The 25,902-nt window shown below is 41.2% G+C and overlaps 1 protein-coding gene across 1 annotated transcript in view; it reads left to right on the forward strand.

Annotated features, from left to right (window-relative positions):
• The window catches only part of dhx29 (DEAH (Asp-Glu-Ala-His) box polypeptide 29), a 127,735-nt gene that overhangs the window by 80,957 nt on the left and 20,876 nt on the right, over window positions 1–25,902 (forward strand). The window contains exons 20-25 of the mRNA XM_043688629.2: window positions 5,069–5,144; window positions 9,526–9,750; window positions 12,092–12,228; window positions 20,713–20,803; window positions 21,089–21,415; window positions 24,341–24,472. Of these exons, the coding sequence (XP_043544564.2) occupies window positions 5,069–5,144; window positions 9,526–9,750; window positions 12,092–12,228; window positions 20,713–20,803; window positions 21,089–21,415; window positions 24,341–24,472 (988 nt within the window). The remainder of the gene's footprint in view (window positions 1–5,068; window positions 5,145–9,525; window positions 9,751–12,091; window positions 12,229–20,712; window positions 20,804–21,088; window positions 21,416–24,340; window positions 24,473–25,902) is intronic.

Below are 25,902 nucleotides of genomic sequence, written 5' to 3' on the forward strand. Positions count from 1 at the left end.
AGCTTCCCTTGGATTCCATGCGATCTTACTTCCAGAACGGTCTACCATGTTTAGCCTTATCAAAGGCCTTACTGCAATCCATAAAGACTGCATCTACCGCCCTGCCCTCATTAACCTTCCTAGTCACTTCGTCAGAGAACTATAACAAATTTGTGAGGCATGATTGCCCACGCACAAAGCCATGCTGACTATTCCTAATCAAACCCTGTCTTTCTAAATGCTTGTACAGTGTTGCCTTGGAATCCGACTTTAATTCGTTCCAGGAGGCTGTTCGGATTGCGAAAAGTTTGGATTCCGAAACTCTCTTCCCCATAAGAAATAATGGAAAGTGCATTAATCAGTTTCTGGACCCACGCATACCGCTCTCATGCTTAACGATAAGTTCTTTCTTCAACTCAATTGAGGTTCTCACTGACTTCCTCTTACTTTTATTTGCTTCACTGCTCTTCTTGAGTGCCATGGTGAATGCACAAGGGTGATAATTAAAAAACCCCAGCACAAATCAAGGTGAAAACACGAGGTAAACTAGTGATGGACACACAAGAGATGCTTTCACGACTATTTCCCGGGACGAACTGAACAAACAGTGTGCGGCCTGAACGGTACGTGGTGTTCAGATTCTGAAAGTGTTCAGATTTTAGGGCAAAATTTTCTCGAAATAATTGTTCGAATTCCAATTTGTTCAAACAATAGGGCGTTCGTATTCCAGGGTCACCACTGTATATCTTATCTCTCAGAATCTTGTGGGCAGCACGGTGGCACAGTGGTTAGCACTGCTGCCTCACAGCGCCAGAGACCCGGGTTCAATTCCCGCCTCAGGCGACGGACTGTGTGGAGTTTGCACGTTCTCCCCATGTCTGCGTGGGTTTCCTCCGGGTGCTCCAGTTTCCTCCCACAGTCCAAAGATGTGCAGGTCAGGTGAATTGGCCATGCTAAATTGCCCGTAGTGTTAGGTAAGGGGTAAATGTAGGGGTAATGGTTGGTTTGCGCTTCGGCGGGTCTGTGTGGACTTGTTGGGCCGAAGGGCCTGTTTCCAAACTGTAATGTAATGTAATCTAATCTTCTCAAGTATCATCTCTCCATCAGATATCGGGCTTACTGGTTTATAGTTCTCAGTCTTTTCTTTGCTGCCTTTCTTTAATAAGGACACAACGTTGGCTACCCTCCAGTCTTCCGGGACCTCACAGGTGGCTTGCGATGGTGCAAAAATATCAGGGCCACTGCAATTTCTTCTCACGCCTCTTGCAGTGTTCTTGGATATATCTGGTCAGGATCATGAGATTTATTCACCTTCATATATTCTAATGCATCCAACACCACCCCCCAATGTGATATTTCTTCTACCTCATTTATTCTCTGTCCGACCACTGTGCCATTACTGTTAAGGAGCCTATAAACTCATACTTCCAGTGTTTTCTTGGCCTTTTTATTCTTTATCTCTACCCATATGAATTCTACATCTTCTTATTCAAGATCATTTGATTGATCATATCTCAGTATATGTGACAACAATAAATCAGTGACAAGTGTTGTTTTGCATGCTGTACAGGCAGATTGTACCATACATAGTGCATCAGGACAGCAGAATCAAGGGTTACAGCTACAGAAAAGGTACACAAAGCGAGTTTAGAATTAAGAATAGTCTATTTGTAGGGAAGAGTCTATTTGTATATGAAACTTTTACATCTGCTCGATGGAAGAAGGTGGAGGAGAGAAGAACCAGGGTGGGAGGGGCTTTGATTCTGTTAGTTGCTTAGTTCTGTTAGTGGGTAGTATAGAATGGAATCAATGGATGGAAGGCTGGTTTGCATGATAGACTGGGTTGTGTTCACAACTCTGGTTTCTTGCAGTCTTGGGAAGAGGAATAGTTATACCATGCTGTGATACATCCAGATAGAATGCTTTCTATGGTGCATCTATTAAAAATTGGTAAGAGTCCTTGTGGACAAGCCATATTTACTTAATCTTAGAGGAAGAAGAGACATTGCTCTGCTGTCCTGACCATCGTGTCGAATTGCGTCGACCATGACCGATTGTTGGTGGTCATCACTCCCAGGAACTTGACGCTTCCGACCATCTCCACATCAGCACCTTTTAATGCAGACAGGGACATACCCTACACTCTGCTTCTGAAGTCAATGACCAGCTATTCATTTTGCTGACATTGATGGAGAGATTGTTGCCTTTGCACCATACTGCTAAGTACTCAGTCTCTTTTCTGTATTCTGTCTCGTCATTGTTTGAGATCCAGCCAGTGGTGTCATCAGCAAACTTGTAATTGGGGCAGATTTGGCCACAGCTGTGGGTATATAAAGAGTATAGTAGGGGACTGAGTACACGGCCTTGAGGGAACCAGTATTGGAGATTGTGGTGGAGGAAATGTTGTTGCCTATTCTTATTGATTGTGGTCTGTGGAAGTTGAGGATCCAGTTACAGAAGGGGAGCCAAGAACTCAGTCTCAGAGTTTAGAGATCAGTTTGTTTGGAATTATGGTGTTGAAGGCGGAACTGTAGTCAATAAATAGGAGCCTAACGTAGATTCTTGATATTGTATCATACTGTAGCAACAATGCTGCCTCACCACCCTTTCCTTCTTGCCTATTTTTTTGAAAATTCACCGACTCCTGAATATTTAGTTCCCAGCTTTGATCTCCTTGCAACCATGTCTCTGAAGTCTCTATAAGATCATAGCTGTTAACCTGTATTTGCAAGCAGTGTTCCCCTCCTGTGTGGGCCTCTGAGACCTGTGTTCAGCAGTGACTTCTGGAACCAAAAGTCAATTTTGTGATCAGTGTGCTGTGCTGGTCACTGTGCATGGAACCTTGGAGTGGCTCCATCCATGCGTGGCTCTTGTGAAACTAAAATTGAATGTCACTGAGCAGGTGCTCAGTGCTTGATTGCATTATTGATGAAACCATCTATCACTTTAAAGATGGTTGAGAGTAGACCGTTGGGACAGTATTTTGTTGGGTTGGATTTGTCCTGCTTTTTGTTTAAGAGAGCACACCTGGGCAGTTTTCTTGTAGATGCCAGTATTGTAGTTGTACTGGAACAGCTTTTCTTGGAAAGCAGTAAATTCTGGAGCACAAGTTTGCAGTGACATGGTGGTTAGCACTACTGCCTCGCAGCACCAGAGACCTGGTTTTGATTCTACTCCTTGGGTGAATATGGAGTTCCCACATTCTCCTGTGTCTGCATGGGTTTCCTCCAGGTACTCTGGTTTCTTCCCACAGTCTAAAGATGTGCAGGTTAGGTGGATTGATCATGCTAAATTGACCTTCATGTCAAGGGATGAGCAGACTCTGTGGATTAGCCATGGGAAAGACAGGGTTACAGGGATAAGGTTGAGAGGTGGGTCTCAGTGGGGTACTCTTCAGAGGGATGGTGTAGGCTCAATTGGCCGAATGACCTGCTTCCATACCCTGGGGGCTCGATGATTCTCTGAAGTCTTCAGGACTACCTTCAGTGTGTTGTCAGGACCCATGGCCTTTCAGTGTCACTATCTAACTCCTCATATCATGTGGAATGAATTGAAACTGGCATCTGTGATGCTGGGGACTTCTAGAGGAGGGCAGTGGATCATTTGCTCAGCACTTCTTATTGAAGATTGTTGTGAATACTTCACATTTGAAGAAAGCCTCCATCATCCCGGTGTTAAATGGGGCAGCTGTTAAACCATAACCAATACCATCCAGAAGGACAAGGATAGCAGATGTCCAGGAATATCACCAAGTTCCTCTCAAAGCAGCATGCCATCTTGACTTGGAAAAATTTCATTATTCCTTCTGTGTTGCTGAGTCAAGATCTTGAAACTCTCTCTCTAATAGCATTTTGGATCTAGCCACAGCAAATAGCCTGCGGCAGTTCAAGAAGGCGACCCACTAACACCTTAAGGGTAACTTGGGACGGGAAGGCCATCAAAGCTTACATCCCAAGAATTACATTTTAAAAATGGGATTACTAATCACAAGAAAAATGCAAAGGCGACTCCTACAAGTACTGTCATGGACAAATACACCTGCCAAAGCTTGTTTTATGAGGACGATGTCAAATGCATTTCCCTCTGTTTGGTTCCCACATTGCCTGCTGCATTCTCTGAAGAGAAAATGAGGTCTGCAGATGCTGGAGATCAGAGATGGAAATGTGTTGCTGGAAAAGCGCAGCAGGTCAGGCAGCATCTAGGGAACAGGAGAATCGACGTTTCAGGCATTAGCCCTTCTTCAGGAATGAAGAAGGGCTAATGCCCGAAACGTCGATTCTCCTATTCCCTCGATGCTGCCTGACCTGCTGCGCTTTTCCAGCAACACATTTCCATCATCTGCTGCATTCTCTGTCAAGCAGTTATTTCCTTCAGGGTTTGATCAGTTCAATCAATGCCAGGCTACTTGATGGACAATGCAGTCACTCATCAAGAGCCTTTGCCACCCTTCAATTGATGTTTAAAATGGAGAACTAATTCATTAGCAGATTGCAGACTTTACAGTATTAGGGCAGGACTGTTGGGTGAGGGACACAGCAGTTACTGCTGCAGATCTTGGGCTGAGATGCAACAGTGGAAAAGCTGGAAATCACAGTTGAAGCGGTTGTTCCAAAATGGTGCCAGTCAGGTCAGGTACTGTGATGTGCTGCTATGAACAAAATTATTAAAGATTTACACCCTAAGTAACTTAAAGGAGAACAATGCTAAACAGAGAAATTACAGAGCAGATTTTAGAGATTTTTCCATGAAAGAAGAATACAAACAGAAAATACTCAGCAAGTCTACCAACATCGGTGAAAAGATTAAACAGTTACCATTTCAGGTTGTGACCTTTGATTAGAGCTGGACTTATTCATTCAGCAATAATTTTTAATTTATTGATGTTAATTAAACAGTTTGCTTGTAAAGAAAATGTTTTGCCTTTATTGCCACTCTGGTTGAAATAACTTTGCTAGTCATGTGTTGAAAATATTTTCAATTATAAGAATTAACCTCCATTTCATTTATGCACATCTATCTATTAATTAAGTTGATTTAATTGTATGTTGGGTTTATTTTAAAAAAATTATGTTGTGCTTTGTTTCTTCAGGTATGATAGTTTCATAGATTATTCAGTCCCAGAAATCCTGCGAGTTCCACTGGAAGAACTTTGTCTTCATATCATGGTAACATGTTCTTATACACATCTCAAATACTTAATGACTGACATATTGGCTGTACAGCAAAACATTTTATCACTTAGTCTGTTATATATTTAAATGTAAAGAATGACATTTAAACCTCATTTTATTTCAAACAGTTGTGTAAAGCTAGTGTATTATTCATCTACCATATGTGTGTTTGTTTTCTGTCAAACATTATTGATGTAAATTAAAATACATTTATGTTTAAATCATCTTTAAAAATGCCAAGCTTAAAGGAGCAATGGTTGCTGGGGTGACATGTCAGGATGACCGCAAGTATATCGATCTTTCCTGAACTTATTGATTTGAGGCAGCGTAAGATGTTGGGCAGCTAGTTAAGTCAGTTGCTTTATAATGCATACAGTAATGGTTTTAGCTGCAGGTTTTAGTTAGCTGGTCGGCTGGTTTGCAGTGAAGAGTGATGGTAACAGCGCATTTTAAATACCTGTGTTGGCTGAAGTAACCATGATGGCCCCACCTTCTCAACCTTCCTCCATTCCTGCGGAATGATGACCCATCAAAATCAGAATGGTGTGATCTAGAAGAGAGTTTTCAGTTGTGATCGCATTTAATATCATGTTGCTATTTATGTCCTGCTGGATGTTTGAAGTCAAGTGTTTGGGAAGTGCTGTAGAAAAAGCTGAGGCATGTTTCTGCAATGCATTTTTAAAATTGTAATCACTGCAGCTATGGTAGATCTGGAATTGAAGGAGTGAATTTTTCATGTGTTTGGATATTCATCAAACAGATGATTTTATCTTTGGGTGATATCAAACTTTTTTTTATTAGTTCAAGACATGTGAGCTTTGCTGGTAAGGCCAGCATTTGCTTCCCATCCCTAACTGCTCTTGAAAAGTGATGAGCAACTTTTTGAACAACTCAAGTCCATCTGGTGTTGGCACAAGTACAGTACTGTTACAAAAGGATTTCTAGGATATTGACCTAGAATCAGTGAAGAAGCTGTGCTGTAGTTACAAGTCTCCTTATTCAACTAAGGACCTAAATACATTCGAAGTGAAAGAGAAAGGTTTACTGTATTATATATCTCAAATGAGTGGTTCGCCAACTGCATTCCTGCTAATTTCTCCAGTTGCTGATTGAGCCTCCGAGGTTCATGCATTGCAGTGACTGAAAAACTGCAAGAGAATGCATTGGCACAAATTGGCAGGTGCAAGCCCTTGAAGCGACTGTGCAGTTTAACATTGTTTGATGGTGAGGATTAGCTAGACAGGTGGAGTTCGTTTCTGCTTGAGTTTAGAAGAGAGATGTGATTTGATTGATGCTTACAAGATCCTGAATGGTCGTGAGAAGATGGACGCAGATAAGATATTTCCTGTTATGAGTGACTCCAGACTAGGACACATGGTTTTAAAATTAGTAGTTACATTTTCAGACAGACATGAGAAGATAATCTTTATTTCAGAAGGGCTCAGAAGACATTGGAAGCAGGTTCATTTAATATTTTTAAGAGAGGTGGATAGGTGTTTTTCCATAAGAGAATCAAAGTTTATCAAAGCAAGTGAGGTGTGGAATTTCATCGAATCCCTACATTGCGGGAAGCGGCTATTTGGCCCATTTGAGTCTGCACAAATCCTCCGAAAACTTTCCGACCTAACCTGCACATTTTTGGACTGTGGGTGGAAATTGGAGCATCTGACAGAAATGCATTCAGACACAGGGAGAATATGCAAACTACACAGTCACCCAAGAGTGATATTTAACCTGGCGCCTTGGCAGTGCTAACACTGTGCCACCATGTCGCCCAAATTTGAAACACAAACTGATCAGTCATTATCCTCTTGAATGGTGCAGCATGCTTAAGAGGCTAAATGGCCTAGTTCTACTCCTACTTCATACCTTTGAAAGTCCGAATAGGGAGCAGAGTGCTGGTATACCCATACATCTGCTACACTTGACCTTCTAGGTGATGACATCTGGAGCTTTGAAAGATGCTTTTGAAGGATCTTTGGTGAACTGCTGCAGTGTATCTTTTATATAAGAGCATAAGAAATGGGAGTGGGGATATACCAATCAGCCCCTCAACCATTCCCTACAACTCGACAAGACCACTGGCCTCAACTGGTCTCTGGTCTTTTGTGCTGTCTCAGCATAGCAATCAATTTTCCTATATTTCAAAATTACCTACCCCCTCTTTAAATAGTTGCAGTGAACTTGACTCTATAGCTCTTTGGTGTAGAAGGTATCAGACTTTAACTACTCTATGGAGGAAGAAATTTCTTCAGTTCTTAGTTTTAAATGAGTGTCCTCTTATTCTGTCACAATGTCTCCTAATCTGAGAGAAAAGCATGCTTAATCTCCCAAATACCAAGAAATCCTTTGGTAGAGTTAGCATGTGCTAAGCAACTTTCCTAAGAATTGAAGTAATTTTAAGTAATTGAACTGTCAGGATATGTTTGGTGGAAAAGAAGTGAAGCTAAGAGTTTGCAGTTTTCTTTAAAAATGGGTAGTGTAAAACTGGAAGGAATCTAAGTCAGGAGTATTATAATAATCTACTGTTTCAGCAGATAAGTTGAAATGTTAATTAGTTCAACCCCGTCAAAATATTGAAAAAGATGACACTCCCATCCCCACCCTCCTTTGAAAATGAGCTAGGCTGGATCTTGCTAGAAGTGCAGCATTGGGTGTTCTTAGAATTCTAAAAATGTTAGTAAGTTGTACCAGGGTGGACTGATCTAAATACGAAGCTGTTATTTCTATTCAATCCATACAGAGTGCCGCCCAAGCTGGCCTCTCTCACCTTTCATGCTCTACGTACTTTATCTCATTCAAAACTATCTACTTCTTTGCCCAAGTCCCACTTGTCATGGTCATGATTGTTTATTAGACTAACGAGGAGAAAGTGAGGTCTGCAGATGCTGGAGATCAAAGTTGAAACTTTATTGCTGGAACAGCACAGCAGGTCAGGCAGCATCCAGGGAACAGGAGATTTGACGTTTCGGGCACAGGCCCTTCTTCAGGAAGAAGGGCCTGTGCCCGAAACGTCGAATCTCCTGTTCCCTGGATGCTGCCTGACCTGCTGTGCTGTTCCAGCAATAAAGTTTCAACTTTATTAGACTAACACTTATCAAGGATTGAGTAATTTTATTCGAAACAGTAAAACATGTTTCAAATTATGAAGTGAATGTTACAGCAAATCAACTTATTTCTGTATGTGCAGCCTTATAACCCCAGCAGACTAATGCCAGGCAGTGACAACATTGTATACACAGCGCACATGGAGTTTGAAACTCCAGTGAACTCTTTTAAAGACAAGGTATACATACAACATCACCTTTTTTCTAAATGAAAGTTTAGCTATTTACAATAATAAGAGTTTTTGAGTCTTCATAATGTCTAGATAATTTGCAGAAATGTCCAGATCCCACAATGGTTACTTTCTGTGAAGGTGCCAGTGATTTCCTCAGACATTGGTGATCTTGTTAGTCACCCCTGTTGTGTTGTCATTTTTTTTTCCCAGTTGATTACAGTTGTTTTTGGAGAATATGCTTATCTTGACATAGTGCAGCCAAGTTTTGTTGGTTATCCACTAATTGACTGTGTTGAGTATTTTAAATCTTCTCAGCATTTACTGTTTTGTTTCTTGAGAACTTCTAGCTCATTTTAAAGCTTGTGATTTTACATCCTGATTTTCCTAATTCTGTCTAGGTTTTAGCCTTCATAACCTGTTCTAATAACTGTCTAGCCTCTCTAATCACTTTTGTTTTCTTTGAGATCTCAACCTCTTTGACTTGCTACTTCAGTGACTGTTTGGCTTCCTCCAAGTCTTGCTTTGAGTTATTTTACTACCACATTTTTGCTGGCATTTATTTGTGAAATGACTGTCTAACGAGTGGTTTGCATCCTATATCCCTGTGTGTGGTGTGGTGTGATGTGCTGTGTTGTGCATCTCTGCCTGGTCTTGTAGGTCTATCATTTTTCTCCAGCATAACTTTGAACTAAAGCCAATGTTTGTTTGGTTACTGTCTGAGCTTGATGGTGTCTTTTAACAGTGGTCACTCTTAGTGGGAGGGTGCATATAAAATAGCATTGGTCATTGACACCTGTTCTCATTGTCTACACAGCTTAAACATTTCCAATTTTTATAGTAAAATTCTTGCTGTATTGTTTAAATTTGTTTCATAGCCATACCATTTCATTAACTTCCTCCAATTCTACAAGCACCCTCTGTGCTAAGCTTTTCTTTCCTCTAACTTCAAACTGTTGAAGATCAAACCTTCCCCATGCCCCATCATTCATCATTCCAGCCAATAAAACTAGATAAGATCATTTTTTGTCAGCATTTAATTCTGCTCACAACTTTCTTACAGATTATGATCTTAAGATTGTCTGCTTTTCTTTTTAGAAATGCAATCATGGATCCCCAGAAGATTTTCTTGCCAGAGCTTTAGATCCACCACAGCTCCAGGTCATTAGTAATGCTATGAATTTGCTGAGGAAAATTGGAGCCTGTGAAATCAACGAAGCTAAACTCACACCATTAGGTCAGCATCTTGCTGCCCTTCCAGTAAATGTGAGAATTGGGAAAATGTTGATATTTGGTGCAATTTTTGGCTGTTTGGAAACTGTGGTAAGTATGTTAAATGAATACATTGAGTTTAAACAAAACAATATCATATTTTTTTAAAAGTTCAAAATCTAAATGTATATTAAGACAAAAATAGCCAAGTCTTTTGTTCAGTTTTTACATTCAATTTGATCATGTAGTCAATTTTTAAAGTATGTATTGGCAGTGATCAACCTCACCCATTACTGTCTTGATGCTATTAGGTTAGTTATCTGTGATCTAGACTACTATGGGTCACAACTTCCTTCATTTAAAAATTGTCAGGAGTGAATTTGCCGGTTCAATGTCTGATATTAAAACCATGCCTTAGAAATTTATGACCCACCTTGGCCATCATCTCATGTCAAATTAGATTGTTGGTGACTTTGGCCTTGTCTTATGTATGACCCAGTATCATCATCATCACGAATCAAATGCATATTTTTACTTAATAAATATATCATCATCTGTACCAAGTTTAGCCCATTCATATTTGAAGTACTCGCCTATTATTAATCCAATGTTGTGCACAGTGACTACTGTTCTAAACCCTCTATAAACTTCAACACATCTGTTGATTTTTTAATGCTGCGCCAGATTACGTTCCCCTCTCACCCTTGTTTCCATCGACCAATATTATTTCTGATTCACTGAAGTATCAGATTTAAAATTCTTATCGCTGTGTCAATGGCCTTATCCATCCTGATTTCAGTCACGACCTCAGGGCCCTAAATGTCCTCTTTCCATTCACCAAAATTTTCCCTGTCGCATGATCAGTGTCTAGCCTTCAGCCTTCTTATTATTCTCTGTTTAAAAACTTCCATCTTTCTTCTTTGAGGGCCCCGTAAGATCAATAGCTTTGGCAGTTTTCATCACTTCTTCCAAACTATTTTGGCTTGGCATCTGTTTATAAGTAGGCCTCTGCGAGCAATCTTGCTATATTTGAATAATATAGCTATTTACTAAAAACCAACTGACTCCCACAGCTACCTAGACTACACCTCCTCCCACCCTGCCCCCTGTAAAAACGCCATCCCATATTCCCAATTCCTTGGTCTCTGCCCTGCTCCCAGGCGGACCAGTTCCAATACCGAACAACCCAGATGGCCTCCTTCTTCAAAGACCGCAAGTTCCCTCCAGACGTGATCGACAATGCTCTCCACAGCATCTCCTCCACTTCCCGCTCCTCTGCCCTTGAGCCCCGCCCCTCCAATCGCCATCAGGACAGAACCCCACAGGTCCTCACCTACCACCCCACCAACCTCCATATACATCGTATCATCCATCGTCATTTCCGCCACCTCCAAACGGACCCCACCACCAGGGATATATTTTCCTCCCCTCCCCTATCAGCGTTCCGAAAAGACCACTCCCTCCGTGACTCCCTCATCAGGTTCACACCCCCACCAACCCAACCTCCACTCCCGGCACCTTCCCAGCAACCGCAAGAAATGCAAAACTTGCGCCCACACCTCCCCCCTTACTTCCCTCCAAGGCCCCAAGGCATCCTCCCATATTCGCCACAAATTCACCTGCACCTCCAAACACATCATTTACTGCATCCGCTGCACCTGATGTGGCCTCCTCTATATTGGGGAGGCAGGCCGCCTACTTGCGGAACGTTTCAGAGAACACCTCTGGGACACCCAGACCAACCAACCCAACCACCCCGTGGCTCAACACTTCAACTCCCCCTCCCACTCCACCAAGGAAATGGAGGTGCTTGGACTCCTCCATCGCCAGACCATAGCTACACGACAGCTGGAGGAAGAACGCCTCATCTTCCCCCTACAAACCCTCCAGCCACAAGGAATGAACTCTGATTTCTCCAGTTTCCTCATTTCCCCTCCCCCCACCTTGTCTCAGTCAAATCCCTCGAACTCAGCACTGCCTTCCTAACCTGCAATCATCTTCCTGACCTCTCCGCCTCCACCCCGACTCCGGCCTATCACCCTCACCTTAACCTCCTTCTATCTATCGCATTTCCAATGCCCCTCCCCCAAGTCCCTGCTCCCTACCTTTTATCTTAGCCTGCTTGGCACACTCTCCTCATTCCTGAAGAAGGGCTTATGCCCGAAACGTCGATTCTCCTGCTCCTTGGATGCTGCCCGACCTCCTGCGCTTTTCTAGCAACACATTTTCAGCTCTATATTTGAATAATGTCAAAGGCACTATGTTAATGGAAATTAGGATGGCATTATTGGCAGTCATGGACAACACTTTCTGATGGATATTTGGTATATAAAAGATTCCGAATTTGCTGTGCTGGAAAAAATTATTTCTTTGTGTAATCTTTGTTATGCTTTCTGAACTTATTCACAGTTTAGATAAAATGTGGGTTTACAAATGTATACTTTGTTTCCAGGCAACCATAGCTGCAGCCATGGCTGAGAAATCTCCCTTTGTTACGCCAATAAATGGGAAAGAAGAAGCTAACCTTGCAAAATCAGCTCTGGCATTGGCTAATTCAGATCACCTGGCCATTTACAAAGCATATTTAGGGTATGTTGCAACACTCACTTCTGCTTCTGACCAGAAGAACATCAGAAATGGTTGTACTTATGCAGCACTGTAGCCACCAGCACTTGTGCAACTGTTGCAGAAAGCTTTTAATCAGTAGGCAGGAGGAGCATTGGAGATGTTTTAAAGTGATTTTTAAAATTCTGAAATCTATTAAAGAACTACTGTGTCTAATTTCTTGCGAAGTCCAGCAAGAGGCAAAACCTTGAGATGATTTAGACAGTGAGCTGTGGCACTCTCAAGACTTTATGGAGGCAGTTCATACACAACCTAACTGGGCCGAGTTGATAATTAACAAGACACTTTAATCCCATTGTCATTGTCTCTAGCCTCAGATAATGCAGTACTTTTATTTATTGTTATACTTATGCTGAAAATAAATTTTACTTAATTAACTAAGCAAGAAATCTTTGGGAAAGATAGTTTGGTTGCAACTCTTTGGCAGAAATGGGTCCAGATATTCTCCTCTCTGGATAATTGGAGACCAGATGTAGCCTGAGAGATACTCATCAGGACCGCTTAGATGTCCCAACGCACTGATTATGCAGGAATTTCCAATGGACCATTGCCATGTGCCTAAACCTCTGCAAAAGCCTCCAAATCTGATTTAGACTCATAAGTCTGGGAGGGTTTTCACTTAATGGACTTCATAATTACACTGGTTCCAACTCCTGGGTAACTGTTCAATTTATTCCCCCAATCACAGTCCCTCCAGATCCAAACTCACCATCGAACACAATACCCTGAACTCGGTGCTCCCCACCCCCATTCACTCACCATGCTATCCTGGCCCCTTACTCATCCTGCTGCACTACGTGTTAATTATTACCGACCTGCTGCTCCCAAACTACCCACCACTCCTCACTTTTATATTTTCTCACAGGGGCTTTGGACCTTTAAACTTCGTTTATTTACTGGAAAATGGCAAATAATGCTGCAAAGAAAAAAGGTCATGGCTTCCATAAAAATTTCCTGTGATCTTGTTTGTGAGGCCATGATGTGGACGTGCTGGTGTTGGATTTGGATGGACAAAGTCAAACGTCACACGACACAAGGTTACAGTAACTTCACCAGACGAAGGGGCAGCACTCCAAAAGCTTGCAATTTCAAATAAATTGTTGGACTATAATCTGGTGTCGTGTGACTTCTGACTTGAAAATATCACATGAAACTGAGATTTTTAATCTGATCCTGGTCAGAGAAAAAGATTTTGACCCAGATTGGAAGATTTGAGTCATGAGTTACTTCATTATGAAATGTTGGTGCTGACGTATTTATTGGTATGCATCTGGATTAAGAACCTAGCAAAGCAATTGCAGTTCCTGCCATTACCACTAATTTCTCAATAGCATTCTCTTCACTTACTCTACCATGGTTTGCCTGCCCTGTTATTTACTTATGGTGGTGCGTGCAGTAGATGCCTGTAATGTAATTCCTGTCACTAGGTGGAAACTTCTGGGGACCCCCCAAGCTCTTAGAAAGGTGGGTAGTGAAACTAATTTGGGCATGATGCTAAATTCAGTTTCCTGAAAACAAATTAACATTTTTTGAACTTTAAATTCTTGAACCTTTCAGTTAAGTCATGATCTATTTTGCTTTTATTAGCATGCCATGCATACTCATTAGCATTCTATTCCACTGGAATAACATTTACAGGAGCAATGTTGGAAAGCATAAAACCTGTTTGCCTTCTCTGCCCTAAATCACCTCAAAAAAAAAGCCTTGCAGAGAAAATACATTACAAATGGAAAGAGTCCAAGATTTGTTTACGCTCCTGTACCTGGAGACACAACTAATCCAAGCAGAAGCTGAAAAATACAATGATGTGCGCACTCCACAAGGCCACGAGGGATTCTCCTGCAAAAAAATGCTTTGTTAACTCCTAATACCAACAGTTGAAGAATGTCCTGCAATTCGGTTAATTTTTGAAGAAGGATACATAACATTCGCCAATGATGGTGATAGCAGTGCATGAGGAGGTCACCCCTCAGCTTCTGAAGCTCCAGGGAGAATATCATCAATATGATGTTATGCAGGCGATGGGACTCGTATGACTCAAAGCTCAGTTTGCCAGGGGCATTCATTGAATACAGTGATATAGAAGGGTTAAATTTACTAATTCAATTCAAATACCACATACCTAGCTTAAGGGTGACTATATTTAGCTAGTTTTGAGAAGATTTGTAGCTCAGGTTAAGGTTCTTGATGTAGGTTTGCTCACTGAGCTGGAAGATTCATTTTCAGACGTTTCATCACCATACTAGGTAACATCTTCAGTGAGCCTCTGGACAAAGCACTGCTGATGATTCCTGCTTTCTATTTATATTTTTGGGTTTCTTTGGGTTGGTGATGCCACTTCCTGCTCCTTTTCTCAGGGGGTGGTAAATGGGGTCCAACACAATGTGTTTGTTGGCAGAGTTCCGGTTGAAATGCCACGCTTTTAGGAATTCTCGTGCACGTCTCTGTTTGGCTTGTCCTAGGATGAATGTGTTGTCCAGTTGTAATGGTGTCCTTCTTCATCTGTATGTAAGGATACTAGTGAGAGAAGATCATGTCGTTTTGTGGCTCGTTGATGTTCATATATCCTGGTGGCTAGTTTTCTGCTTGTTTGTCCAATGTAGTGTTTGTTACAGTCCTTGCATGGTATTTTGTAAATGACATTAATTTTGCTTGTTGTCTGTATAGGGTCTGTTGACTACCATGATGCTAAGGGGTCTGAGTAGTCTGGCAGTCATTTCTGAGATGTCTTTAATGTAGGGGAGAGTGGCTAGGGTTTCTGGATGCATTTTGTCTGCTTGTTTGTGTTTATTGCTGAGAAATCGGCGGACTGTGTTCATTGGGTACCCGTTCTTTTTGAATAGTTCCTGGAACTACACAGAGCAGAGGAAAATCACCTATACAGTGTATTCAAAAAGAATGGGGACCCAATGAACACAGGAGGAAGCCATTCCTGAAGAAGGGCTTATGCCCGAAACGTCGATTCTACTGTTCCTTGGATGCTGCCTGACCTGGTGCACTTTTCCAGCAACACATTTGAACACAGTCTGCCGATTTCTCAACAACAAATCCAAACAAGCAGACAAAACCCATCCAGAAACCCTAGCCACTCTCCCCTACATCAAAGACATCTCAGAAATGACTGCCAGACTACTCAGATCCCTTGGCATCATGGTAGCCCACAGATGCTATACAGATAACAAGCAAAATTAATGTCATTTACAAAATACCGTGCAAGGACTGTAACAAACACTACATTGGACAAACAGGCAGAAAACTAGCCACCAGGATACATGAACATCAACTAGCCATAAAACAATATGACACTCTCTCGCTAGCATCCTTCCACACAGATGAGGAAGGACACCACTTTGACTGGGACAACATATCCATCTTAGGACACGCCAAACAGAGACATGCACAAGAAGTCCTAGAAGCTTGGCATTCCAAATGGAAATCTATCAACAAACACATTGATTTACCACACCCTGAGAAAAAGAACAGGAAATGACATCACCATAGGAAATGACATCAACTCAAACCCAAACTTACAAATAGAAAGCAGGAATCATCAGCAATGCTTTGTCCAGAGGCTCACTGAAGATGTTACCTAGTATGGTGACGAAAAGTCTAAAAATGAATCTTCTAGCTCAGCGAGCAAACCTACATCCAGGTGAGTATATTTAGAGGCTTATAAAATCATGAGGGGCTTGGATAGGGTGAATAGCCTTTTCCTTGGGATGGGGAAGAACAAAAACTAGAGGGCATAGGTTTAAAGTGAGAGGGGAAAGATTTAAAAGGAACTTAAGGGACAAAAGGTGGTGCATTTATGGGATGAGCTGCCAGAGGAAGTGGGTGGCTGATACAATTACAAAGGCAACTGGATGGGTATATGAGTAGGAAGGGTTAAGAGGGATATGGGCAAAATGCTGGAAAATTGAACTTTATTTATTTCGGATATCTGGTCAGCATAGATGAATTGGGCCAAAATCTCTGTTTCAGTGCTGTACATCTCTAGGACTCTGTACCTAAGTTCCTGCTTTCCAGAGATTGAGTGTCTCTCAAGGGGCAGCATAACATGACAACTTCAGCACTCTTTGCACTGCGCCACATGATGTGTAAGTAAGTGTGACCAGTGAAACATAAATTGTCAGAAACCTGAATAGATCAAAAATGACTCAGCACTGTCATACAAAGTGCTATATTTGTGTGATGTCAGTTTGCAGAGATGGTTGATGCTTGTAAACCCGAGTGACTTCACTGTTATTAATCTTTCTTATCCTACCACTACATCTGAATGCTATTCTGGCAACTGCAGCTGAACTTGAAGCAGAATGTTGACTCCTTCAGTGCCTTGTCCCAGATGACTTTGGAGGATGTCCTTTAATGATCCAGGACCTAGAGGGCTCTGGCCCATCTGCTCAGATGCAGGTGCTTGCTCACTTTGACCTGATGGAAGCATTTATGTACATGGTAGAAGGGAGGTGACATGGCTGGGTGCCTCTAAAGTGTCCTGAGATGACGATCTGAGTTCCTGTCTGATTCTCCTCCCTGTTGGTGCACAAAGGTATATCCCTCATGTCTTAAAGGAATGGGACACAGCGAGGCAGCTTAAGGTCCCTTGACTCCATCTTGACTTGCCAGTGAATAAATGCATCCATGGCTCAAGCAATGGAGTGAATGTCACTGTGCAGATCTGGAGGATACTGACTATTCTCAGCTACCAGTTGTGCATTGTAGCAACCACTTATTCCATGGAGGAAGCCTTGTGCTCACAGAACCTGCGCAGATTAACTCTACACTTTACTCCTGTCTACTTGTGATCTCTAGCACCTTTGCCAAATGTTCCTCTGCTTACCTGTCCATCAGTTCCCTAATGGCCAGACCAGAGTCCCATCTGGATTGAATTATTTTTGTCACATGTCATGATACAGTGAAAAGTATTGTTTTGCATTCTATGCAGGCAGATCTTATCATGCAGAGTGCATCAGGGTAGCAGAACAGAGTGTAGAATAGAGTGTTACAGCTGTGGAGAAGATGCAGAGAGAGAGAGAGATCAGAATTAACATTTGAGAGATCTGATCAAAAGTCTGATAACAACGGAGAAGAAGCTGGTGAATGTGTGTATGTGTATTCAAACTTTTGTAACTTTGTCTGATGGAAGAGGGTGAAAGAGACTATAACTGGGGGGGTGAGATGGGTCTTTGATTATGTAGGTTGCTTTCCTGATGCAGTGGGAAGGGTGGATGGAGTCTATGCTTTCTATGGTGCATCTATGTAAGTTAGTAATAGTCCTTGTGCACATGCTGAATTTCCTTAGCCTCCTGAGGAAGTAGAGCAATTGTTATGCTTTCTTGACTGTCGCGTTGATGTGAGTGGACCAGGACAGATTGTTGGTGATCATCATTCCCAAGAATTTGATGCTGTTGACCATCTCCACCTCGGCACCATTGATGCTGAACTCGGCACTCTGCTGAAATCAGTGACCAGCTCCTTCATTTTGCTGACGTTGATAAGAGAGATTGTACTTTATTAGGCTCAGCAAGAACTTGTTCTGTAGCAGTTCTTTGAATCTCCTTGAGACTTCTGCAGTTTCTTACTCCTGCAGCTATCAGCATGTGTCCATGATTTGTTCACCAAGCCTACTGTCAATAGATCATCCTAAGGTAAATGAATCTGTTCCTGTGGGAGGGTGGTGAGGAAGACCTTGATAGTGCCCCCTCTGATATTCCTTACATTTCCCAGTCCCACCTCTACCAGCTCCTTGACTCTCACCTCTGAGGAGAAAGAGGTGAGATTTAAGGAGATGAAGACATAGCTGGACTTTTGTTTTGACCTGTCTTGGGAATGTGATCTGGATACTCCCTAGAAAAGCACAAACATTTGTTCATGTTGCTAGCCTCCATCCTTATCCAAGGTTTCATTAAGACATTGGTGCTTTGATGTGAAGCTGGATGCAACAGATTGTTGGCTGGCTATAGATATTCAGTCTTCCTATCATCACATTCCTTATCTCCTTCCAGTTCAGCAGCATTCTCCTCAATGGGATAGGGAGAATTCTGCCTTATATTCTCTCTCTTCTACCTGGGCACGTTTGTGCTTATTGTGCAGGTTCTTCCCCAGAAAGCGGTATGCATAAAGGGCATTAAAATGCATGCATTAGCATAGCACCTGCATTGGTGCTAAATCCCCAGGGCTGTAATTGTCTATATATAATCCTAGTAAGTAGCATGTGGCATGGGAGAAGTTAGACATTAAAAGGTTCCGAATGAAAGGTGTTGTCAAAAATTTACGGTTGAGAAAAACCAAAAAAGCATTGTGATGTGTGTTCCTTGCATACATATGAGCTGTTTATCCCAAAGTCTGTCTCTTGTGGTTTTATTCCTGTATTTTTGTCTCATGCAGACCTTAGTGAAAAGCTCACATGTGTGTACGTTCTCCCAGTTGTGAAGAAAGGTCAGTGACCTGATAGTATATGAGCTGCCGAGTGTTGCTCCTTTTTATTTTTGAAATGTGAACCCTGTCATTTGTGAGAGAGAATACCCACTGTGATGCAAGTGGTGTTGCATTGATTGTTGCAATTGACAGATATTGATAGCAAATGATGCATCTGATGAAGTTACATGGCACTCAATATTAAGTGTACAGTCCTCTGCAGTGGTAAATTTAAAATGCTAACTTCTGCTCAAAGAGGCATAACATATCGAGTGGACAATGGTACATACCTGGGCAGACCAGTCATCATTTGCAGCAATGAAACCAGGTTCTCTTGAGCCGTCTCTTGACCTCTGCAGCTACTTCTGACCAAGCTGCCTTTTTGTCAATAGGGATAGCCTCTGATACTAGGAAAGAGAACTTTCCTTTTCTCCTGGACAACCTTCATGAGAACCTCTAGGGAGGTATTGCTAAAGAATGGTTTTGTTTTTGTTGGTTTCTGACATCTCCATGATGAGTGAGGATAATGAGCAGATGCTGAGTGAGAGTTCTGGGTTGTAGAAAGTTAGGTTTTGTCTGGGTGCCTCTCAAAAATGGTGTCTGAAAGTTGGAGCCCAGAAGGTTGTTTTAGATACAACCATCCTATCTATCTGCCTGTAAAATTTGGCTTTTTAACAAATTCCTTGGATGATGACATAATTGGTTGGGCTAGTATTTATTGCACATCTCGATTGTTCCTTGAGAAGGTGAAGATGAGCTGACATCTTAAACCAGTGCAGTCCATTTAGTGTAGTGATATTGTTCAAGGTGGGGTTCCAGGAACTTGACCTGGGGACATGAAAAATATAGAAACATATTTCCAAGTCAGGATGGTGACTGACTTCTGCTGAGCACCTGTAGTGGAGAGAGTGACTGTTTGTTTGTGAATGCGATGCTAATCAAGCAGGCTGCTTGTCCTGGATGGTGTCAAGCTTCGTGAGTGTTGTTGGAGCTGCACTCATACAGGTAAGTGAGACGTTTTATGTTACATTCCTGACTTATGCCATGTAGCTTGTGGATAGATATTGGGAAAACAGGAGACGAGTTACCCAGTTCATAACCTCTGACTTCCTCTCATAGCTACTGTATGTAAGTGGATAGTCCAGTTCAATTTCTGGTCAAGAGTAATCCCCAGGATGTTGATCATGGAGAATTCAGCTATGGTAATCCCATTGAAAGATAAGGAGCAATGGTTGGAAACTCTTGTTCATGATGGTCGTTGCTCAGCACTTAAGTGATGGAACTCCTGCAGAGCTGTCCTGGAGTTGAGATGGCTGACCTCTAACAGTCGCATCTACTACAAAAGAAGACTCTGATATGATTACAATCAGCAGAGATTTTCCCCGCTAATTCTCATGGACTCGTTTTGCACACTTGGCCAAATGTAGCCTGATGTCGAAGGCAGTCACACTCACCTCACCTCTGGATTTCAGCCATTTTGTCCACACTAGAACCAAGGCTGTCATGAGGCCAGGAGCTGAGTGACCCTGGCGGAACCTAAACTGAGTGTCATGGAGCAGGTTATTGCTCAGCAAATGCTGCTGTTGATGATGCCTTCCATTACTCTCCTGATGATGGAGAGTGAACTGATGAGGTTGCAATTTGCCAAATTGAATTTGTCCTGCTTTTTATGAACAGGTTTCACGTTGTCGGGTAGATATCAGTGTTGTAGATGTGCATGCATGCACATATCATGAGCTGATAAGAATGTCATCATGCAAGGAATCCTTATCCATCTCTGAACAAAAGTATCTCCTGCTCATCAGGCCCACTTCCACAAGCTCTAGCAAACAAGATTCCACTTAATGTAACTGCATCTGCAATGTGAAGAAACTGACCTAATGTTGCAGCACAAATGTTACAAGTATTTAGTCAGTGAACTGTCATTATTATGTGAGCATACAAAGGATAGATTTTGGAGTTGTAAGTACATATATTAAATATTTTTCATTGCTGGTATCGTGTCTAAATTTAAATTTGTGTTTGCATGTCAAGATGGAAGAATGTGCGATCAGATGGCTATCGTGCTGAAATGGCTTACTGTAAGAAACACTTTCTGAGTCGGACTACACTTATAACAATGGAGGTTTGTATATTTTTCTTGCATTAAACATCCCATTATTGTGCTTTTCAGTCAAGGCTTTCGTGTTGCTATTTGGTATCTTCCTAAATGTTGAAGCTTACACACATTCCTTATGTTGAAAAATATTGATGTTTTATAGTACGCATGCTAATTTTGAGCTTTTTAGAATTTGATTTGCAATTAAAGGACTAGAGTTTGTCAATTTTATTAATAAAAATATATTTTTAAATTAAAATTGCTAACTTGAATGGCAGCTCCTGATGTGCTTACTGAAAAATATGCTTGCAGGATATTAAACAGGAACTTATCAAGCTGATGGAGGCAGCAGGTTTTGTGCCATCAAGAACCACAGGAATTAAGCATCAAAGTTGCAGCAAAGGACCTTTGGCAGAGCACCCAAAAAAGAGTTTATCAGATAAGGAAATTCTGCTTCTGAAAGCTGTACTAACAGCAGGACTGTATGACAATATTGGGAAGATTATTTACACACCGTCAGTGGATATCACTGACAAGGTGATCTGTTGTGTCGAAACTGCTCAAGGTAAAGCACAATTACACCCTTCATCTGTCAACAGAGATCTGCAGACAAATGGTTTGCTTCTGTATAAGGAGAAGGTAACTTCTATTGATAAAGCTATTTATTTCTATCCATGTTTGTAAAGGTTGACTAACTATTGCAGGTCTCTGTCGGGATTGTGTTTATGAGGTGTGGCCATCTCTGCTTTATCTCTTCGATCTACTATTTCATGTTTCCTTCTTTTCCAAATAATTTATGGTTCCAAGGGGTTTAATCCCACTACCATACAAAATCTTATTTTTTGCACAATTACATAACTAGCAATAAGGGCTCATCTGAAATGTGTTAATACAACCAAACAGAATATAACTTGAGTTTTATTAAGATTCAGATGTTCTACAACAACAGTGTCTAAGATGGAGGAAGCTTAAGTTAGAAATACAAATGGTTTCAGTTACACATACAATGCCCTACACTCTAAGCTAGGGTGTTTTTCCATTTGTACCTCTTCTACTGTGTTTAAATGAATTGTGTATTATTGTATATGAAACAATTGAAATTTTTGAATGACATCTGACAGTTATCCTCATTCGTTTGAAAAAGTAGATTGATGGGCAGAATTTTCTTTGCTCTGGTGTGACAAGAATAATGATGTGTGGTGGATAAGTGGAGCAAGAATGAAAGCATCAGGTTTTCAAAAATTGATGTGCATTTTTCTTAAAGCCTTAAATGGCAGCATCACAATCTTGTGCTTGAGCAGTTACTGGCTTATTGCTTCTTATTAATATCCTGTTTTGCCCTATTCACATTACACTTCTAATTCTCCTTTGCTCAGCAAGAAACAAGAAATGAGAACTATTACATTTTACAACAAACAAGGGTAAGGCTTATACAGTTAATTGTAGGGCCTTGCATTGTGTTGTAGAACAGAGTGACCTAGAGGTACATAATTCTTTGAAGTTTGCATCACATAAACAAGATGGTTAAAATGGTGTGAAATGAACCACTTGCCTTCATTGCTCAGTCCTTTGAGTATAGGAGTTGGGAAGTCATGTTGCAGTTGTACAGGACATTGATGAAGCCTCTTCTGGAATACTGTGTCCAGTTATGGTTACCCTCTTATCAGAAAGATATTATCAAGTTGGAGGGGATATGGAAGACATTTACCAGGATGTTACTGGGTATGGATGGTTTGAGTTATAAAGAAAGACTGGATAGGGTGGGACTCTTTTCAATAGAACGTAGGCGGTTCAGAAGTGACCTTATAGAAACTTACAAAATCATAATGGGTATAGATAGGAAATGAGGCGACATTTCTTCAGCCAGACTGGTGGGCCTGTGGAATTCATTGCTAAGGAGCACAGTGGAGGTGGGTATGTCTTCAAGGCAAAGATTGATAAATTCTTGATCTCTCAAGAAATTAACAGCTACAGGGAGAGAGAGGATAAGTGGAATTGAAACACCAATCAGCCATGATTAAATGGCAGAGTGGACTCGATGGGCCGAATGGTTTTGCTTCCATTCCTATGTCTTATGGTCTTACAGCATTAATGGGATTTCAAAACTAGGGGGCACAATTCTAAGGTGAGAGGAGAAAGGTTTAAAAAATACAAGAAGGGCAGAATGTTTCTCACAGGGTGGTAGCAGTGGGAACGATAATATCATTTAAGATGTATCTAGACCGATATATGAATGGGCAGGGAGCAGAGGGGATGCAGATCCTTAGAAGATTGGTGGCAGGTTTAGATGGAGGATCTGGATTAGCGCAGGCTTGGAGGGCTGAAGGGCTTGTTCCTGTGCTGTAATGTTCTTTCTTCCTTGCATGAGGAATGAGATTTCTGAGGAAGTTGTGGATGTTGGTACAAATAAAATGTTTAAAAGACTTTTGGGATAAGTATGTGAATAGGAAAGGTTTGGAGGGATATGGGTCAGGAGCAGACAGGTTGGACTTGTTTAGTTTGTGATTATGTTTGACATGGATTGGTTGGACGGAAGGGTCTGTTTCTGTGCTGTATGACTCTATGATAGCATGTAGTATGACAGTAAGAGCCATGAAAATGAGACCTCTTTGAAGTGTATTGTGGAACTTGTTAACTTCCCTACGTTCTTGTTTACTTTTTCTTTGCTTCATCATTAGCCTTGACTTAATGGATTTCTTTCCCAAAGCTACATGGTCAGGATGCTGTTTATGTATTATTATGTATACAATCTCAAGAGTTAAAATTAATGGTCCACCTAGCATCAATCACCATCTAAATAAGCATTTTCCAAAATTCTACCACCCAACTTATTCCCAACTTACATTTCCACTGTCTCATAGACACTTAGATCTTCGCTTGAATATCGGGTGGGATGGTGGCTCAGTGGTTATTCGTTGCTGCCTCACAGTGCCAAAGATCTGTGTTTGATTCCAGCCACCGGTGACTGTGTGGAATTTGCACATTTGGTCCATGTTAGCGTGGGATTCCTATGGGTATTCTGGTTTCTTATCACAGTCCAAACATTTGCTAGTTAGGTGGCTTGGCCATTCTAAATTAACCATAGTGTCCATGGATGTGCAAGCCAAGTGGATTAGCCAAGGGAAATGCAGGGTTACATGGATAAGGTGTTGGGGTTGAGTCTTGCAGGGTTGCTGTTTGGAGGATCGGTATCGACTTGATTGACGGAATGGCCTGCTTCCATGCTGTATGATGCTATGATCTAACACATAATGAAGCACAAGTTATTTTCCATTTTAACAGATCAGGTAGCATCTATGAGAATTTTTTTTTTATTTTCTGTTGTTAACGTCAACTCATTCAAACTCATGGTTATGCTGCTGTGTTTGGAGTTCTTTCCTAATTTCACTCCTGAAAAGTTTGACTCTAATGGTTTAGATTATCCTTCCACCCTAGATTCCTGAACCAACTGAAATAATTTCTATCTACCGAACTGTATGACTTTTAAATTTTAAAAGGGACATTCTCTCGTTGACCATGATGTTTTAATGATGTGATGGATCAATTCCTTTTTCTTCAAATTAGGTGAAATATGGAAGGATATATGTGCAAGAGACAACCCTGACTTCACCTTTTCCAGTGTTGCTGTTTGGTGGTGCTATAGAGGTGATGCACCGTGAAAGATTACTTTCAGTTGATGGCTGGATACATTTCCAGGTAATAACACTTATTTAACAAATTCTGCTAAATTCAAAGCAAATTGTCTGTTTTGTGTACCATTTGTTATATGCAGCCCCCCCCCCCCCCCCCCCCCCAAGCTTGAGCCCTCTCAAAATGTTATTGACTGCAAAAAGGTCCTTATGTCAGTAGCCGGTCAGTTGGATCTAGGTATTTACTTGAGTTCAAATTTCTTCTATTCATACTCCATGTAATCAATTTTTCCTGAACTGAAATTGATCGGAGATAAACGCTGTCTTAATTTTTACTTTTTTCTTCTTATCTATGGCTTCTGTCATTGATACAGGCACTGTGATATGGCAACTTATAAAGCCTTCCACTGCATTTACTTTTTTGTTATTTCTATTCTATTCTATTCTATTCTATTTTATTTTATTCTATTTTATTTCTGAAGATCCAAATGAAATTATACTCCCAGGTCTATAACAAAGTGCAACATAAAAATCCAAAAGATTGTTGTTAGGGAGCTTTTCACCAAAAACATCAGTTTGTAACTTTTCTTGTCAGTATCTCAAGTATTATATCTAGCATCTCCAAAAGTTACATGATCTCGTGAAACCAATAAGTGAACACATGTTACCTCTTTTGACTTTCTAAGTTGCAAAAAAAAGGAAACACCCCTTGTATGTTCTTAATGCAACACTGCAGTGAGCAACCTTCCATTTTTTCCAGTTTACGTTCTAAAGAAAAATGTTGTGTTCGCACATTCCCTCATGGCTATCTTCCTGACTTTTGTTTTTAAACTGCAGCCCTCTTAAAAGCTTTGCAGCAAGTGCTGCAGATTTTTACCACAAGCTCATGGTTTGATAATGTTTATGATTGTCATATTGATAACCCCTTGTCTGGACTCACCCAAAAGTGGCAACCATTTCTCTGCATCCACTCTATTAAACCCTTTCATGCTTTTACGACATTCTACCAGAACATAGGAACACGAGCTGGGAGCAAGTGTACGCCACACAGCTGTTCTTGAGCTTGCCCCACCAATCAACAAGATCATGACTGAATTTCTACATTAAATGAGCATCAATAGCCCTCTAGAAAATTCTCAGGATTTAAAATTCCCTGAACAAAAAAAAATCCCCTGATCTCTGTCAAAAATAGTGAACCCCTTATCCTAAGATCATGACGAGTAAAGGGAAACAATCTGTCAACATCTGTGCTGTTAAGCTGTTCAAATCACACTACACATCATGGAATTTGAATTCAATAATGATAACCCTGAAACGATTGTTAGTTGTTGAGGAAAATATTGCTCCAGTTCACTAATGTTATTTAAGGAACGAAACTGCAGTCCTTACTTGGTCTTGCTTATGTATGACTGCAGACCCGGAGCAATATGGTTGATGCCTAACTGCCCTCTGGGCATTTACTAAATGGATACTAAATACTGGCCTGGCCAGCAATGC

This window comes from Chiloscyllium plagiosum, unplaced genomic scaffold (genome assembly GCF_037043375.1).
Source record: "Chiloscyllium plagiosum isolate Xiang-an unplaced genomic scaffold, Cpla_swu_hap1 HiC_scaffold_1, whole genome shotgun sequence".
Classification (NCBI taxonomy): Eukaryota; Metazoa; Chordata; class Chondrichthyes; order Orectolobiformes; family Hemiscylliidae; genus Chiloscyllium; species Chiloscyllium plagiosum.